This window comes from Salmo salar, chromosome ssa01 (genome assembly GCF_905237065.1).
Source record: "Salmo salar chromosome ssa01, Ssal_v3.1, whole genome shotgun sequence".
Lineage (NCBI taxonomy): Eukaryota > Metazoa > Chordata > Actinopteri > Salmoniformes > Salmonidae > Salmo > Salmo salar.
In genome coordinates this window covers 103,274,664-103,292,659 of record NC_059442.1, presented here as the reverse complement: position 1 = coordinate 103,292,659, position 17,996 = coordinate 103,274,664, and the positions used below count along the sequence as shown (strand labels likewise).

The window sequence follows — 17,996 nt, the reverse complement described above, 5'->3', positions numbered from 1 at the left end:
GCAATAAGGGGGTGTGTTGTATGGCCAATATACCACTGCTAAGGGCTGTTCTTAGTGCCTGGACACAGCCCTTATCCGTGGTATATTGGCCATATACCACAAACCCCCGAAGTGCCTTATTGCTATTATAAACTGGTTACCAACGTAATTAGAGCAGGAAAAACTAATGTTTTGTCATACCCGTGGTATACGGCTGTCAGCCAATCAGCATTCAGGGTTCAAACCACCCAGTTTAAAATGATATTTTGACTCCAAGTATCGATATGTAAAATAAGACATATATACAGTAGCAGTCAAATGTTTGGACACACCTACTCATTCAAGGGTTTTTCTTTATTTTTACTATTTTGTACATTGTAGAATAATAGTGAAGACGTCAAAACTATGAAATAACACATATGGAATCATGTAGTAAACAAAAATGTGTTAAACAAATCAAAACAGATTTTAGATTCTTCTTCTTCAAAGTAGCCACCCTTTGCCTTGATGACAGCTTTGCACACTATTGGCATTCTAGCATGCTAGCAGATACCCATAGACTTACAGTCACTGTGCTAACCAAGTAGATCAAAAAGTAGATAAAGGACCTAGTTGCCAAAATCCCAAAGTATACCTTAAAGGTAAACATAAAGACTGGTATGTGAACTGGTAAGGAGTTACTGGAGCTCCTGGTTCATTTCCATCCCGGTCCAGGCCCATCCAGGCTGCCAGCTCTCCATTCCCGTCCTGGTCCCATCCAGGCTGCCAACCAGACAATTATATTGCACCTAGACAATCTTACTGACACATCAATTACCGAATTGAACAATGCCAGGTGAGGTAGCTACTGTAGCTTGAGCCTCCAGGTTTAGGCTATCTGCCAGAGTGGCCTGGCCAGCCGTTCAGACACCAGGAGGTTGAAAACTGCAGTTCAAAGCCACTCAGACCTCTGAAGTTTGACTGTTTGACTCCTCAAGGGTAATTCTATTTCTAGGCTGGCCACACACAGCACTATACAAACAGGTAGTTATGTACTGTTACTCCTGGTCAGTTAGGTAGTTATATACTGTTACTCCTGGTCAGTTAGGTAGTTATGTACTGTTACTCCTGGTCAGTTAGGTAGTTATGTACTGTTACTCCTGGTCAGTTAGGTAGTTATGTACTGTTACTCCTGGTCAGTTAGGTAGTTATGTACTGCTAGTCCTGGTCAGTTAGGTAGTTATGTACTGTTACTCCTGGTCAGTTAGGTAGTTATGTACTGTTACTCCTGGTCAGTTAGGTAGTTATGTACTGTTACTCCTGGTCAGTTAGGTAGTTATGTACTGTTACTCCTGGTCAGTTAGGTAGTTATGTACTGTTAGTCCTGGTCAGTTAGGTAGTTATGTACTGTTACTCCTGGTCAGTTAGGTAGTTATGTACTGTTAGTCCTGGTCAGTTAGGTAGTTATGTACTGTTAGTCCTGGTCAGTTAGGTAGTTATGTACTGTTACTCCTGGTCAGTTAGGTAGTTATATACTGTTACTCCTGGTCAGTTAGGTAGTTATGTACTGTTACTCCTGGTCAGTTAGGTAGTTATATACTGTTAGTCCTGGTCAGTTAGGTAGTTATGTACTGTTACTCCTGGTCAGTTAGGTAGTTATGTACTGTTACTCCTGGTCAGTTAGGTAGTTATATACTGTTAGTCCTGGTCAGTTAGGTAGTTATGTACTGTTAGTCCTGGTCAGTTAGGTAGTTATATACTGTTAGTCCTGGTCAGTTAGGTAGTTATATACTGTTACTCCTGGTCAGTTAGGTAGTTATGTACTGTTACTCCTGGTCAGTTAGGTAGTTATGTACTGTTAGTCCTGGTCAGTTAGGTAGTTATATACTGTTACTCCTGGTCAGTTAGGTAGTTATGTACTGTTAGTCCTGGTCAGTTAGGTAGTTATGTACTGTTACTCCTGGTCAGTTAGGTAGTTATATACTGTTACTCCTGGTCAGTTAGGTAGTTATATACTGTTAGTCCTGGTCAGTTAGGTAGTTATATACTGTTAGTCCTGGTCAGTTAGGTAGTTATGTACTGTTACTCCTGGTCAGTTAGGTAGTTATATACTGTTACTCCTGGTCAGTTAGGTAGTTATGTACTGTTAGTCCTGGTCAGTTAGGTAGTTATATACTGTTAGTCCTGGTCAGTTAGGTAGTTATGTACTGTTAGTCCTGGTCAGTTAGGTAGTTATGTACTGTTAGTCCTGGTCAGTTAGGTAGTTATGTACTGTTAGTCCTGGTCAGTTAGGTAGTTATGTACTGTTAGTCCTGGTCAGTTAGGTAGTTATGTACTGTTACTCCTGGTCAGTTAGGTAGTTATATACTGTTAGTCCTGGTCAGTTAGGTAGTTATGTACTGTTACTCCTGGTCAGTTAGGTAGTTATATACTGTTAGTCCTGGTCAGTTAGGTAGTTATGTACTGTTAGTCCTGGTCAGTTAGGTAGTTATGTACTGTTACTCCTGGTCAGTTAGGTAGTTATATACTGTTAGTCCTGGTCAGTTAGGTAGTTATATACTGTTACTCCTGGTCAGTTAGGTAGTTATGTACTGTTACTCCTGGTCAGTTAGGTAGTTATGTACTGTTAGTCCTGGTCAGTTAGGCAGTTATGTACTGTTACTCCTGGTCAGTTAGGTAGTTATGTACTGTTACTCCTGGTCAGTTAGGTAGTTATGTACTGTTACTCCTGGTCAGTTAGGTAGTTATGTACTGTTAGTCCTGGTCAGTTAGGTAGTTATGTACTGTTACTCCTGGTCAGTTAGGTAGTTATGTACTGTTACTCCTGGTCAGTTAGGTAGTTATATACTGTTAGTCCTGGTCAGTTAGGTAGTTATGTACTGTTACTCCTGGTCAGTTAGGTAGTTATATACTGTTAGTCCTGGTCAGTTAGATAGTTATGTACTGTTACTCCTGGTCAGTTAGGTAGTTATATACTGTTACTCCTGGTCAGTTAGGTAGTTATATACTGTTAGTCCTGGTCAGTTAGGTAGTTATATACTGTTACTCCTGGTCAGTTAGGTAGTTATGTACTGTTAGTCCTGGTCAGTTAGGTAGTTATGTACTGTTACTCCTGGTCAGTTAGGTAGTTATGTACTGTTACTCCTGGTCAGTTAGGTAGTTATATACTGTTAGTCCTGGTCAGTTAGGTAGTTATATACTGTTAGTCCTGGTCAGTTAGGTAGTTATATACTGTTACTCCTGGTCAGTTAGGTAGTTATGTACTGTTACTCCTGGTCAGTTAGGTAGTTATATACTGTTAGTCCTGGTCAGTTAGGTAGTTATATACTGTTAGTCCTGGTCAGTTAGGTAGTTATGTACTGTTAGTCCTGGTCAGTTAGGTAGTTATATACTGTTACTCCTGGTCAGTTAGGTAGTTATGTACTGTTAGTCCTGGTCAGTTAGGCAGTTATGTACTGTTACTCCTGGTCAGTTAGGTAGTTATATACTGTTAGTCCTGGTCAGTTAGGTAGTTATGTACTGTTACTCCTGGTCAGTTAGGTAGTTATATACTGTTAGTCCTAGTCAGTTAGGTAGTTAGGTATTGTAGCTCCTGGTCAGTTAGGTAGTTATATACTGTTAGTCCTAGTCAGTTAGGTAGTTATATACTGTTACTCCTGGTCAGTTAGGTAGTTATGTACTGTTAGTCCTGGTCAGTTAGGTAGTTATATACTGTTAGTCCTGGTCAGTTAGGCAGTTATGTACTGTTAGTCCTGGTCAGTTAGGTAGTTATGTACTGTTACTCCTGGTCAGTTAGGCAGTTATGTACTGTTAGTCCTGGTCAGTTAGGTAGTTATGTACTGTTACTCCTGGTCAGTTAGGTAGTTATATACTGTTAGTCCTGGTCAGTTAGGTAGTTATATACTGTTAGTCCTGGTCAGTTAGGTAGTTATGTACTGTTACTCCTGGTCAGTTAGGTAGTTATGTACTGTTAGTCCTGGTCAGTTAGGTAGTTATATACTGTTACTCCTGGTCAGTTAGGTAGTTATATCTGTTAGTCCTGGTCAGTTAGGTAGTTATATACTGTTAGTCCTAGTCAGTTAGGTAGTTATATACTGTTACTCCTGGTCAGTTAGGTAGTTATATACTGTTAGTCCTGGTCAGTTAGGTAGTTAGGTATTGTAGCTCCTGGTCAGTTAGGTAGTTAGGTATTGTAGCTCCTGGTCAGTTAGGTAGTTAGGTATTGTAGCTCCTGGTCAGTTAGGTAGTTAGGTATTGTAGCTCCTGGTCAGTCTGTCAGAGTGGCCTGGCGGTGTGTATGTGGAGCTGTAGGAGGTTGTTTTGTTCAGGCTCCAGAAAGATGACAGTGCAGATAAAGCACACTGGGCACTAACAGGCCACGTACAAACAGGCAACAATACACTATAACTATAATCAGTTTATGAGGTTGAGGGCCTTTCTTCATTTCATTACTGAACCTGGCTATATGCCTGAATCCATAACAATAGACCTCTTTGACTGGGGCTGTGAATCCCCAAAACCTAAGCCCTGGACTTCAGCCTGGAACTAAGCTCAAGCATCAGATTAAGGCTAAGATTCAATATGTTTCGTGTTTTCAACGATGCAGCTTTTAAAGACAATTTCCGATTGAGCCGACATATTTAGCGTTTACCGTGAATGGGATCTCAGTAAATATGGAACATTACCTTCAAAAGCCACATTGTCGACAACCTGCAATCACATTGAATCCCGTCCTAAGCCCCAGTGGAAAGTGGTCCGATGACAACTGCGATTGGCCTCTGCCATGCTGTCATGTATCAGTTGTGTCGTGTGGACTGGTGCCAGCTCTTCCACACACTGTGCGGACTGACACATGCTAGGGCAGGGCTGCTTTAGCCCAAGAGAGGAGAAGAGCATCTGGCAGCTCACTGAAGTCTCTCCTCATCTCCCACAAAGCTGTGCATTCCACATTTCAGCCTATCATATGCTACTCTCCAGCCCCTGCATTTTCAAGGAGATCAGAACTCTGTTGATATTTATTTTGTTTTCTGAAAGGACAGAGGGACGGGAGAGCAGGAGACAGCATGAGCATCAAATCAAATGTATTTGTCACATACACATGGTTAGCAGGTGTTAATGCAAGTGTAGGGAAATGCTTGTGCTTCTAGTTCCGACCATGCATGTGTCTGAGCATGTGTCTCTAATGGTTCTCTATTCCCTAGTGCATAGCCTTTGACCAGGGCCTAGTGCTCTAGTTCTGACCAGAGCCCTATGATCCCTGGTCAAAATATGTGCACTGTAAAGGGAACAGGCTGCCATTTGGAAGGGAATAGGGTGCCATTTGAAAGGGAATAGGGTGCCATTTGAAAGGGAATAGGGTGCCATTTGAAAGGGAAAAGAGTGAAATTTGAAAGGGAACAGGCTGCCATTTGGAAGGGAATAGGGTGCCATTTGAAAGGGAATAGGGTGCCCTTTGGAAGGGAATAGGGTGCCCTTTGGAAGGGAATAGGGTGCCCTTTGGAAGGGAATAGGGTGCCCTTTGGAAGGGAAAAGAGTGAAATTTGAAAGGGAATAGGGTGCCCTTTGGAAGGGAATAGGGTGCCCTTTGGAAGGGAATAGGGTGCCCTTTGGAAGGGAATAGGGTGCCCTTTGGAAGGGAATAGGGTGCCCTTTGGAAGGGAATAGGTGCCATTTTGGGACGTAGCCACTAGGTAGAGGGGGACAGATAGAGAGTGGCCCAGGTGGATATGTAGTCCAGAATCGGGAGATATCACTAGATCAGACTATGGTATAACACAAGCCCTGCTGTCTCAATACATTAGACCACACTATGGTATAACACAAGCCCTGCTGGCTCAATACATTAGACCACACTATGGTATAACACAAGCCCTGCTGTCTCAATACATTAGATAACACTATGGTATAACACAAGTCCTGCTGTCTCAATACATTAGACCACACTATGGTATAACACAAGCCCTGCTGTCTCAATACATTAGACCACACTATGGTATAACACAAGCCCTACAACACAGGCCATGCTATTACAACACAGGCCATGCTATTACAACACAGGCCATGCTATTACAACACAGGCCATGCTATTACAACACAGGCCATGCTATTACAACACAGGCCATGCTATTACAACACAGGCCATGCTATTACAACACAGGCCATGCTATTACAACACAGGCCATGCTATTACAACACAGGCCATGCTATTACAACATGTCATGTCTTTGAATAGGTACTTTCTGCATACATCCATCTTTCTGAAGGCTATACAGCAGCAGCTGAAAGGTGAATGAGTAGAAAGGCTGTGTTAGTAAGCTAACATTATAAAGGCTGTGTTAATAAGTGTTAAGAGAATTATGTTCTCAATGTTAACTTCAATTAAAATACTCAGTCTGCCATCCAGAATGTGTAAGATTCTGGTTTAATAACACAGACAGAGGCCCAGCTTACAAGAATCAGAATAGTTTATTCAGGAGAGCGCTCTGCAGTTCATACACAAAACATCCATTATATACTAGGCTCCTCATTTACATACACACATCACACACTAACACTAAGGAGAGTTAATTGTTCTTCACCGGAACTCTCAACACCGTAAATTGTTACCCAGCCGACAGTTTCATATCTCTGAAATTAGGGAAACCTAGAGGGTTCAAGCTAGGTCAGGTCAACCACAGTTTAACAGTTCTTGATGTTTACTTAAACACACAGACCTCCATTCCTCTCCAATCCTAGTCAATCTCATGAGACTTATGCTTAACCCTCTAGTTACTCATTCTACAGGCTATATAGACCATATCCCTAAATTCAGGGTAGAATTATTTAATCATTACTCTCAAGCAGGAATTCCTTTAACAGTAAGCTAACATTATAAAGGCTGTGTTAGTAAGCTAACATTATAAAGGCTGTGTTAGTAAGCTAACATTATAAAGACTGTGTTAGAAAGCTAACATTATAAAGGCTGTGTTAGGAAGAACGCTAACATTATAAAGGCTGTGCTAGTAAGCTAACATTATAAAGGCTGTGTTAGTAAGCTAACATTATAAAGACTGTGTTAGAAAGCTAACATTATAAAGGCTGTGTTAGTAAGCTAACATTATAAAGGCTGTGTTAGTAAGCTAACATTATAAAGGCTGTGTTAGAAAGCTAACATTATAAAGGCTGTGTTAGTAAGCTAACATTATAAAGGCTGTGTTAGTAAGCTAACATTATAAAGGCTGTGTTAGAAAGCTAACATTATAAAGGCTGTGTTAGTAAGCTAACATTATAAAGGCTGTGTTAGTAAGCTAACATTATAAAGGCTGTGTTAGTAAGCTAACATTATAAAGGCTGTGTTAGAAAGCTAACATTATAAAGGCTGTGTTAGTAAGCTAACATTATAAAGGCTGTGTTAGTAAGCTAACATTATAAAGGCTGTGTTAGAAAGCTAACATTATAAAGGCTGTGTTAGAAAGCTAACATTATAAAGGCTGTGTTAGAAAGCTAACATTATAAAGGCTGTGTTAGTAAGCTAACATTATAAAGGCTGTGTTAGTAAGCTAACATTATAAAGGCTGTGTTAGTAAGCTAACATTATAAAGGCTGTGTTAGAAAGCTAACATTATAAAGGCTGTGTTAGAAAGCTAACATTATAAAGGCTGTGTTAGAAAGCTAACATTATAAAGGCTGTGTTAGAAAGCTAACATTATAAAGGCTGTGTTAGAAAGCTAACATTATAAAGGCTGTGTTAGAAAGTTAACATTATAAAGGCGGTGTTAGTAAGCTAACATTATAAAGGCTGTGTTAGAAAGCTAACATTATAAAGGCTGTGTTAGTAAGCTAACATTATAAAGGCGGTGTTAGTAAGCTAACATTATAAAGGCTGTGTTAGAAAGCTAACATTATAAAGGCTGTGTTAGTAAGCTAACATTATAAAGGCTGTGTTAGTAAGCTAACATTATAAAGGCTGTGTTAGAAAGCTAACATTATAAAGGCTGTGTTAGTAAGCTAACATTATAAAGGCTGTGTTAGAAAGCTAACATTATAAAGGCGGTGTTAGTAAGCTAACATTATAAAGGCTGTGTTAGAAAGCTAACATTATAAAGGCTGTGTTAGTAAGCTAACATTATAAAGGCGGTGTTAGTAAGCTAACATTATAAAGGCTGTGTTAGAAAGCTAACATTATAAAGGATGTGTTAGTAAGCTAACATTATAAAGGCTGTGTTAGTAAGCTAACATTATAAAGGCTGTTCAGTATGCAGGCCACACAGTCAGAACCAGGGGAGCAGGGAGAGCCCAGAACCAGATCCTTGCATAAGCACTCTTAGAAGCTCTGACAAACACGCACACACATGCAAGCATGCACAGACACATACGTACGAGCACGAGCGCACGACTGGAAGCACTCACAGGCATGCAGGCATGTATGCACACACACAAACTCTCGCACACACACACATGCACTCACACACACACACACACTTCTATGTGTGTGCAGCAGCAGCCCAGTGGGTTGTAGAGATAAGGGATTCCTCTCAGAGGAAGAGCATGTCGTGTGACTAAGCTGATCTAACTGTAGGCACAGGCTTTTATCCAACAAGAGACTGCTGCAGTTCAACACACTATACCTCCCACCTAACTTAGGAAAGTAATGACTTTCTAGCTCCACTTTTAGACAACCACAGGTAATATTAATCCCAGAGCCATCATGAAACACCAGAGCCACCATTATGATGTATAAACTTGCTAAAATGGCATATTATATTACAACAAGGCTACATTTGGGTTTCCATGATACTCTGCTATGCCTCTCAATGCAGTCTGAAAAAGTTTTCACTCCTTCTTTGTCCCCTGGTGTCCTTTGTTAAACCTTTAGGACAACAGTTGATGTAAACAGTATAAATACATTGCATTGATTGATTGATTACCTGAACCTCTGTCTGGGGGTCTGTCTCTCAGGGCTCTTACACAGGTGTCCGATGTAGTAGAGGGGGAAGAACAGGCAGTTCCAGGTGGTGGCGAACCAGGTGAGGGTGAAGGGAGCGTCAAACTGGGTATCCAAAACAAATGACTTTAACATTCTTATTAACAGGTTTCACCTGGCACTCGCTAGCACTGTGGTGGATCGTGTCAATCTGAGTTTGTGTGTGTGTGTGTTCAGTATGCAACTTCGTCAGGTTCTTTACCTGCTGAAAGGTGAGCTTGGCCAGCTGGGTGGACCCCGCCCACGATGAGCACACACACATCACCATGGCAACGCCCCACAGCGCCTTCCGCACCTGTACGGCCGTGATTTTGATGCAGCAATGAAGTCTCCACCTCCCCGTAGCAGACTCCGCCCCCGGCGCCCCGCCGTTTGCCGCCTGGCTGTCTGATGTGCTGCCCACCACATTCTCCCTGGGACGGTCTTCTCCTGAACACAAAGAAAACAGTAGTAAACTATGAGACCAGAGTAGAGATTTAGAAGAGTTGTCTACATCACTACAGTATGAGACCAGGGTAGAGATTTAGAAGAGTTGTCTGCAGCACTACAGTATGAGACCAGGGTAGAGATTTAGAAGAGTTGTCTACATCACTACAATATGAGACCAGGGTAGAGATTTAGAAGAGCTGTCTACATCACTACAGTATGAGACCAGGGTAGAGATTTAGAAGAGTTGTCTACATCACTACAGTATCAGACCAGGGTAGTGATTTAGAAGAGCTGTCTACATCACTACAATATGAGACCAGGGTAGAGATTTAGAAGAGTTGTCTACAGCACTACAATATGAGACCAGGGTAGTGATTTAGAAGAGTTGTCTACAGCACTACAGTATGATCCCAGGGTAGTGATTTAGAAGAGCTGTCTACAACACTACAGTATCAGACCAGGGTAGTGATTTAGAAGAGCTGTCTACATCACTACAGTATCAGACCAGGGTAGTGATTTAGAAGAGCTGTCTACATCACCACAGTATGAGACCAGGGTAGAGATTTAGAAGAGTTGTCTACATCACTACAATATGAGACCAGGGTAGTGATTTAGAAGAGCTGTCTACATCACTACAATATGAGACCAGGGTAGAGATTTAGAAGAGTTGTCTACAGCACTACAATATGAGACCAGGGTAGTGATTTAGAAGAGTTGTCTACAGCACTACAGTATGATCCCAGGGTAGTGATTTAGAAGAGCTGTCTACAACACTACAGTATCAGACCAGGGTAGTGATTTAGAAGAGCTGTCTACATCACTACAGTATCAGACCAGGGTAGTGATTTAGAAGAGCTGTCTACATCACCACAGTATGAGACCAGGGTAGAGATTTAGAAGAGTTGTCTACAGCACTACAATATGAGACCAGGGTAGTGATTTAGAAGAGGTGTCTACATCACTACAGTATCAGACCAGGGTAGTGATTTAGAAGAGCTGTCTACATCACTACAGTATGAGACCAGGGTAGAGATTTAGAAGAGTTGTCTGCAGCACTACAGTATGAGACCAGAGTAGAGATTTAGAAGAGTTGACTACATCACTACTTTATGTCGTGGAAAATAGTCTTAACCTGTTAGGGCTAGGGGGCAGTATTGACACGGCTGGATAAAAAAACATACCCGATTTAATCTGGTTACCACTCCTACCCAGTAACTAGAATATGCATATACTTATTACATATGGATAGAAAACACCCTAAATTTTCTAAAACTGTTTGAATGGTGTCTGTGAGTATAACAGAACTCATTTGGCAGGCAAAACCCTGAGACATTTTCTGACAGGAAGTGGATACCTGATGTGTTGTATTACCTTTAAACCTATCCCATTGAAAAACACAGGGGCTGAGGAATATTTTGGCACTTCCTATTGCTTCCACTAGATGTCACCAGCCTTTACAAAGTGTTTTGAGTCTTCTGGAGGGAGATCTGACCGAACAAGAGCCATGGAACGATGATGGCCCATTAGACACCTGGCGCGCGAGTTCATGTTGGGTACCCTCGTTCCAATACGTTATAAAAGAGTATGCATTCGTCCACCTTGAATATTATTCATGTTCTGGTTAAAAAAGGCCCTAATGATTTATGCTATACAACGTTTGACATGTTTGAACGAACGTAAATATATTTTTTTCCCCTCGTTCATGACGAGAAGTCCGGCTGGCTTAGATCATGTGCTAACAAGACGGAGATTTTTGGACATAAATGATGAGCTTTTTTTAACAAAACTACATTCGTTATGGACCTGTGATACCTGGAAGTGACATCTGATGAAGAGAATCAAAGGTAATGGATTATTTACATAGTATTTTCGATTTTAGATCTCCCCAACATGACGTCTAGTCTGTATCGCAACGCGTATTTTTCTGGGCGCAGTGCTCAGATTATTGCAAAGTGTGATTTCCCAGTAAGGTTATTTTTAAATCTGGCAAGTTGATTGCGTTCAAGAGATGTAAATCTATAATTCTTTAAATGACAATATAATATTTTACCAATGTTTTCTAATTTTAATTATTTAATTTGTGGCGCTGACTTGACTGCCGGTTATTGGAGGGAAACGATTTCCTCAACATCAATGCCATAGTAAAAAGCTGTTTTTGGATATAAATATGAACTTGATAGAACTAAAAATGCATGCATTGTCTAACATAATGTCCTAGGAGTGTCATCTGATGGAGATTGTAAAAGGTTAGTGCATCATTTTAGCTGGTTTTATGGTTTTGGTGACCCTGTCTTTGAATTGACAAAACATTACACACAACTCTTGTAAATGTACTGTCCTAACATACTCTAAATTTATGCTTTCGCCGTAAAACCTTTTTGAAATCGTAAAACGTGGTTAGATTAAGGAGATGTTTATCTTTCAAAGGGTGTAAAATAGTTGTATGTTTGAAAAATTTGAATTTTGACATTTATTTGGATTCAAATTTGCCGCTCTTGAAATGCACCTGCTGTTGATGGAGTGCACCACGGGTGGCACGCTAGCGTCCCACCTAGCCCATAGAGGTTAAGAATAACACTTCTTACAAGAACTTGTAAATTCAATATAGACTTTAATACAGAGTAGTAAAGCCGAGCTGGTCCGCGGAACAACAACTGCCTTCCTTAGGCCCCGGCTCTGCTTTTATGCATATACAATACATAGGTCCATCCTTTATGTAAATGAAGTAAAACCCCCTATGCATTCTGCCACCTATTCCTTTCAACCCAATGGATAACGCCTATATCTGCTTTTAGCTCTAACATATTGATGGCTAGACTCTCCTTATATGGATATGAAAATAATGCCTGCATTGCAGGCTTACGCTTGGCATATATTTAGTCATGGCCATACATACAGCTTGCCTGGCCGTTCCTACTTGAGGATGTATGGCCATCTGTTATTTCCACTCAGGGCCTGCTGTCAGTCTCCTCTTTCGCTAGCTAATGTATTTCTATCTTTCTTTCCCTCAGCAAGTCTACCTTTCTCCCACAAGTATCAGACCAGGGTAGTGATTTAGAAGAGCTGTCTACATCACTACAATATGAGACCAGGGTAGAGATTTAGAAGAGTTGTCTACAGCACTACAATATGAGACCAGGGTAGTGATTTAGAAGAGTTGTCTACAGCACTACAGTATGAGACCAGGGTAGTGATTTAGAAGAGCTGCCTACAACACTACAGTATCAGACCAGGGTAGTGATTTAGAAGAGCTGTCTACATCACTACAGTATGATACCAGGGTAGAGATTTAGAAGAGTTGTCAACATCACTACAATATGAGACCAGGGTAGAGATTTAGAAGAGTTGTCTACATCACTACAATATGAGACCAGGGTAGAGATTTAGAAGAGTTGTCTACAGCACTACAATATGAGACCAGGGTAGAGATTTAGAAGAGTTGTCTACATCACTACAGTATGAGACCAGGGTAGAGATTTAGAAGAGCTGTCTACATCACTACAGTATGAGACCAGGGTAGAGATTTAGATGAGTTGTCTGCAGCACTACAGTATGAGACCAGGGTAGAGATTTAGAAGAGTTGTCTACATCACTACAATATGAGACCAGGGTAGAGATTTAGAAGAGCTGTCTACATCACTACTATATGAGACCAGGGTAGAGATTTAGAAGAGTTGTCTACATCACTACAATATGAGACCAGGGTAGTGATTTAGAAGAGTTGTCTACAGCACTACAGTATGAGACCAGGGTAGAGATTTAGAAGAGTTGTCTACATCACTACAATATGAGACCAGGGTAGAGATTTAGAAGAGCTGTCTACATCACTACTGTATGAGACCAGGGTAGAGATTTAGAAGAGTTGTCAATATCACTACAGTATGAGACCAGGGTAGAGATTTAGAAGAGTTGTCTACAGCGCTACAGTATGAGACCAGGGTAGAGATTTAGAAGAGTTGTCTGCAGCACTACAGTATGAGACCAGGGTAGAGATTTAGAAGAGTTGTCTACATCACTACAATATGAGACCAGGGTAGAGATTTAGAAGAGCTGTCTACATCACTACAGTATGAGACCAGGGTAGAGATTTAGAAGAGTTGTCAATATCACTACAGTATGAGACCAGGGTAGAGATTTAGAAGAGTTGTCTACAGCGCTACAGTATGAGACCAGGGTAGAGATTTAGAAGAGTTGTCTGCAGCACTACAGTATGAGACCAGAGTAGAGATTTAGAAGAGTTATCTACATCACTACAGTATCAGACCAGGGTAGTGATTTAGAAGAGCTGTCTACATCACTACAATATGAGACCAGGGTAGAGATTTAGAAGAGTTGTCTACAGCACTACAATATGAGACCAGGGTAGTGATTTAGAAGAGTTGTCTACAGCACTACAGTATGAGCCCAGGGTAGTGATTTAGAAGAGCTGTCTACAACATTACAGTATCAGACCAGGGTAGTGATTTAGAAGAGCTGTCTACATCACTACAGTATCAGACCAGGGTAGTGATTTAGAAGAGCTGTCTACATCACCACAGTATGAGACCAGGGTAGAGATTTAGAAGAGTTGTCTACAGCACTACAATATGAGACCAGGGTAGTGATTTAGAAGAGCTGTCTACATCACTACAGTATCAGACCAGGGTAGTGATTTAGAAGAGTTGTCTGCAGCACTACAGTATGAGACCAGGGTAGAGATTTAGAAGAGTTGTCTACATCACTACAATATGAGACCAGGGTAGAGATTTAGAAGAGCTGTCTACATCACTACAGTATGAGACCAGGGTAGAGATTTAGAAGAGTTGTCTACATCACTACAGTATCAGACCAGGGTAGTGATTTAGAAGAGCTGTCTACATCACTACAATATGAGACCAGGGTAGAGATTTAGAAGAGTTGTCTACAGCACTACAATATGAGACCAGGGTAGTGATTTAGAAGAGTTGTCTACAGCACTACAGTATGATCCCAGGGTAGTGATTTAGAAGAGCTGTCTACAACACTACAGTATCAGACCAGGGTAGTGATTTAGAAGAGCTGTCTACATCACTACAGTATCAGACCAGGGTAGTGATTTAGAAGAGCTGTCTACATCACCACAGTATGAGACCAGGGTAGAGATTTAGAAGAGTTGTCTACAGCACTACAATATGAGACCAGGGTAGTGATTTAGAAGAGGTGTCTACATCACTACAGTATCAGACCAGGGTAGTGATTTAGAAGAGCTGTCTACATCACTACAGTATGAGACCAGGGTAGAGATTTAGAAGAGTTGTCTGCAGCACTACAGTATGAGACCAGAGTAGAGATTTAGAAGAGTTGACTACATCACTACTTTATGTCGTGGAAAATAGTCTTAACCTGTTGGGGCTAGGGGGCAGTATTTTCACGGCTGGATAAAAAAACGTACCCGATTTAATCTGGTTACTAATCCTACCCAGTAACTAGAATATGCATATACTTATTATATATGGATAGAAAACACCCTAAAGTTTCTAAAACTGTTTGAATGGTGTCTGTGAGTATAACAGAACTCATTTGGCAGGCAAAACCCTGAGACATTTTCTGACAGGAAGTGGATACCTGATGTGTTGAATTACCTTTAACCTGTTAGGGCTAGGGGGCAGCATTGACACAGCTGGATAAAAAACATACCCGATTTAATCTGGTTACCACTCCTACCCAGTAACTAGAATATGCATATACTTATTACATATGGATAGAAAACACCCTAAATTTTCTAAAACTGTTTGAATGGTGTCTGTGAGTATAACAGAACTCAAATGGCAGGTCAAAACCTGAGAGATTCCTTTACAGGATGTGGCCTGTCTGACCATTTGTTGAACTTCTTTTCCATCTCTATCATTTACTAAGGATCTCTGCTCTAACGTGACACTTCCCGTCGTCCATAGGCTCTCAGAGCCCGGGGAAAAAACAGAATGTCGTCATTCCAGCCTTCAAGGCTGCCATTATCGATCTTTCTGAAGATCGACCGATCAAGAGACACTGGACTTATGCGCGATTAGACCCCGACCGCCCCCGGTTCCTTTGGGATTTTTTCCTCTGTTCCTGCGAAAAGGAAGATTCGTCCACCTTCGGAATATTATCGATTTTCACGTAAAAAGTGTCGTAAATTGATTTTCTAAACAACGTTTGACATGTTTGAACGAACGTAATATACTAGATTTTTTTCACGAATTGCGCCGCGCGTGACCACTATTTCGGATAGTGTCTGGATCATGCGCTAACAACACGGATCTATTCGTATATAACGATGGATTATTTTGGACCAAAACCACATTTGTTATTGAACTAGCATTCCGGGATGTGACTTCTGATGAAGACAATCAAAGGTAATGGAATTATTTACAATAGTATTTTCGATTATGGTAGATCTCTCCAACATGGCCGGGTTTGTCTGTATAGCAAAGCACTATTTTTCCTGGGCTATGTACTTAGATTATTGCAAAGTGTGCTTTCACCAATAAGCTATTTTTAAAATCTGGCAAGTCGATTGCGTCAAGAGAGGTTGTAAATCTATAATTCTTAAAATAAATATTATACTTTTTGCCAACGTTTTCGTAATTTAATTTAGTTAATTTGTGGTAGCTGACTTGCCGCGAAGTTTGCGGAGGGTACGCGATTTCCTCAACGTCAATGCCATAGTAAAACGCTGTTTTTGGATATAAATATGAACTTGATTGAACAAAAAATGCATGCATTGTCTAACATAATGTCCTAGGGTTGTCATCTGATGGAGATTGTCAAAGGTTAGTGCATGCATTTTAGCTGGTCTTCTGGGTTTTGGTGACACTGTCTTCTGACTTGACAAAAATTGTACTCACAGCTATTTCTGGCTTGTACTCTCCTGACATAATCTAACTTTTTGCTTTCGTCGTAAAGCCTTTTTGAAATCGGACAACGTGGTTAGATTAACGAGAGTCTTATCTTTCAAAGGCTGTAAAATAGTTGTATGTTTGAGAAATTGGAATTTTGACATTTATTTGGTTTAAAATTTGCCGCGCTTGAAATGCACCTGGCTGTTGTAGGGTGCCACGGCACGCTAATCGTCCCGCCTAGCCCCAAGAGGTTAACCTGTTAGGGCTAGGGGGCAGTATTGACACGGCTGGATAAAAAAACATACCCGATTTAATCTGGTTACCACTCCTACCCAGTAACTAGAATATGCATATACTTATTACATATGGATAGAAAACACCCTAAATTTTCTAAAACTGTTTGAATGGTGTCTGTGAGTATAACAGAACTCATTTGGCAGGCAAAACCCTGAGACATTTTCTGACAGGAAGTGGATACCTGATGTGTTGTATTACCTTTAAACCTATCCCATTGAAAAACACAGGGGCTGAGGAATATTTTGGCACTTCCTATTGCTTCCACTAGATGTCACCAGCCTTTACAAAGTGTTTTGAGTCTTCTGGAGGGAGATCTGACCGAACAAGAGCCATGGAACGATGATGGCCCATTAGACACCTGGCGCGCGAGTTCATGTTGGGTACCCTCGTTCCAATACGTTATAAAAGAGTATGCATTCGTCCACCTTGAATATTATTCATGTTCTGGTTAAAAAAGGCCCTAATGATTTATGCTATACAACGTTTGACATGTTTGAACGAACGTAAATATATTTTTTCCCCTCGTTCATGACGAGAAGTCCGGCTGGCTTAGATCATGTGCTAACAAGACGGAGATTTTTGGACATAAATGATGAGCTTTTTTTAACAAAACTACATTCGTTATGGACCTGTGATACCTGGAAGTGACATCTGATGAAGAGAATCAAAGGTAATGGATTATTTACATAGTATTTTCGATTTTAGATCTCCCCAACATGACGTCTAGTCTGTATCGCAACGCGTATTTTTCTGGGCGCAGTGCTCAGATTATTGCAAAGTGTGATTTCCCAGTAAGGTTATTTTTAAATCTGGCAAGTTGATTGCGTTCAAGAGATGTAAATCTATAATTCTTTAAATGACAATATAATATTTTACCAATGTTTTCTAATTTTAATTATTTAATTTGTGACGCTGACTTGACTGACGGTTATTGGAGGGAAACGATTTCCTCAACATCAATGCCATAGTAAAAAGCTGTTTTTGGATATAAATATGAACTTGATAGAACTAAAAATGCATGCATTGTCTAACATAATGTCCTAGGAGTGTCATCTGATGGAGATTGTAAAAGGTTAGTGCATCATTTTAGCTGGTTTTATGGTTTTGGTGACCCTGTCTTTGAATTGACAAAACATTACACACAACTCTTGTAAATGTACTGTCCTAACATACTCTAAATTTATGCTTTCGCCGTAAAACCTTTTTGAAATCTTAAAACGTGGTTAGATTAAGGAGATGTTTATCTTTCAAAGGGTGTAAAATAGTTGTATGTTTGAAAAATGTGAATTTTGACATTTATTTGGATTCAAATTTGCCGCTCTTGAAATGCACCTGCTGTTGATGGAGTGCACCACGGGTGGCACGCTAGCGTCCCACCTAGCCCATAGAGGTTAAGAATAACACTTCTTACAAGAACTTGTAAATTCAATATAGACTTTAATACAGAGTAGTAAAGCCGAGCTGGTCCGCGGAACAACAACTGCCTTCCTTAGGCCCCGGCTCTGCTTTTA

The 17,996-nt window shown here is 40.6% G+C and overlaps 1 protein-coding gene across 2 annotated transcripts in view; it reads right to left on the bottom strand.

The window, feature by feature from the left end:
* Positions 1–17,996, bottom strand: part of slc35f3b (solute carrier family 35 member F3b) — a 187,115-nt gene that overhangs the window by 25,230 nt on the left and 143,889 nt on the right. For both annotated transcript variants that reach the window (XM_045687037.1, XM_045687041.1), the window contains 2 exons: positions 9,123–9,349; positions 8,865–8,986 (listed from right to left, as the gene is read on the bottom strand). In XM_045687037.1, the coding sequence (XP_045542993.1) occupies positions 8,865–8,986; positions 9,123–9,349 (349 nt within the window). The remainder of the gene's footprint in view (positions 1–8,864; positions 8,987–9,122; positions 9,350–17,996) is intronic.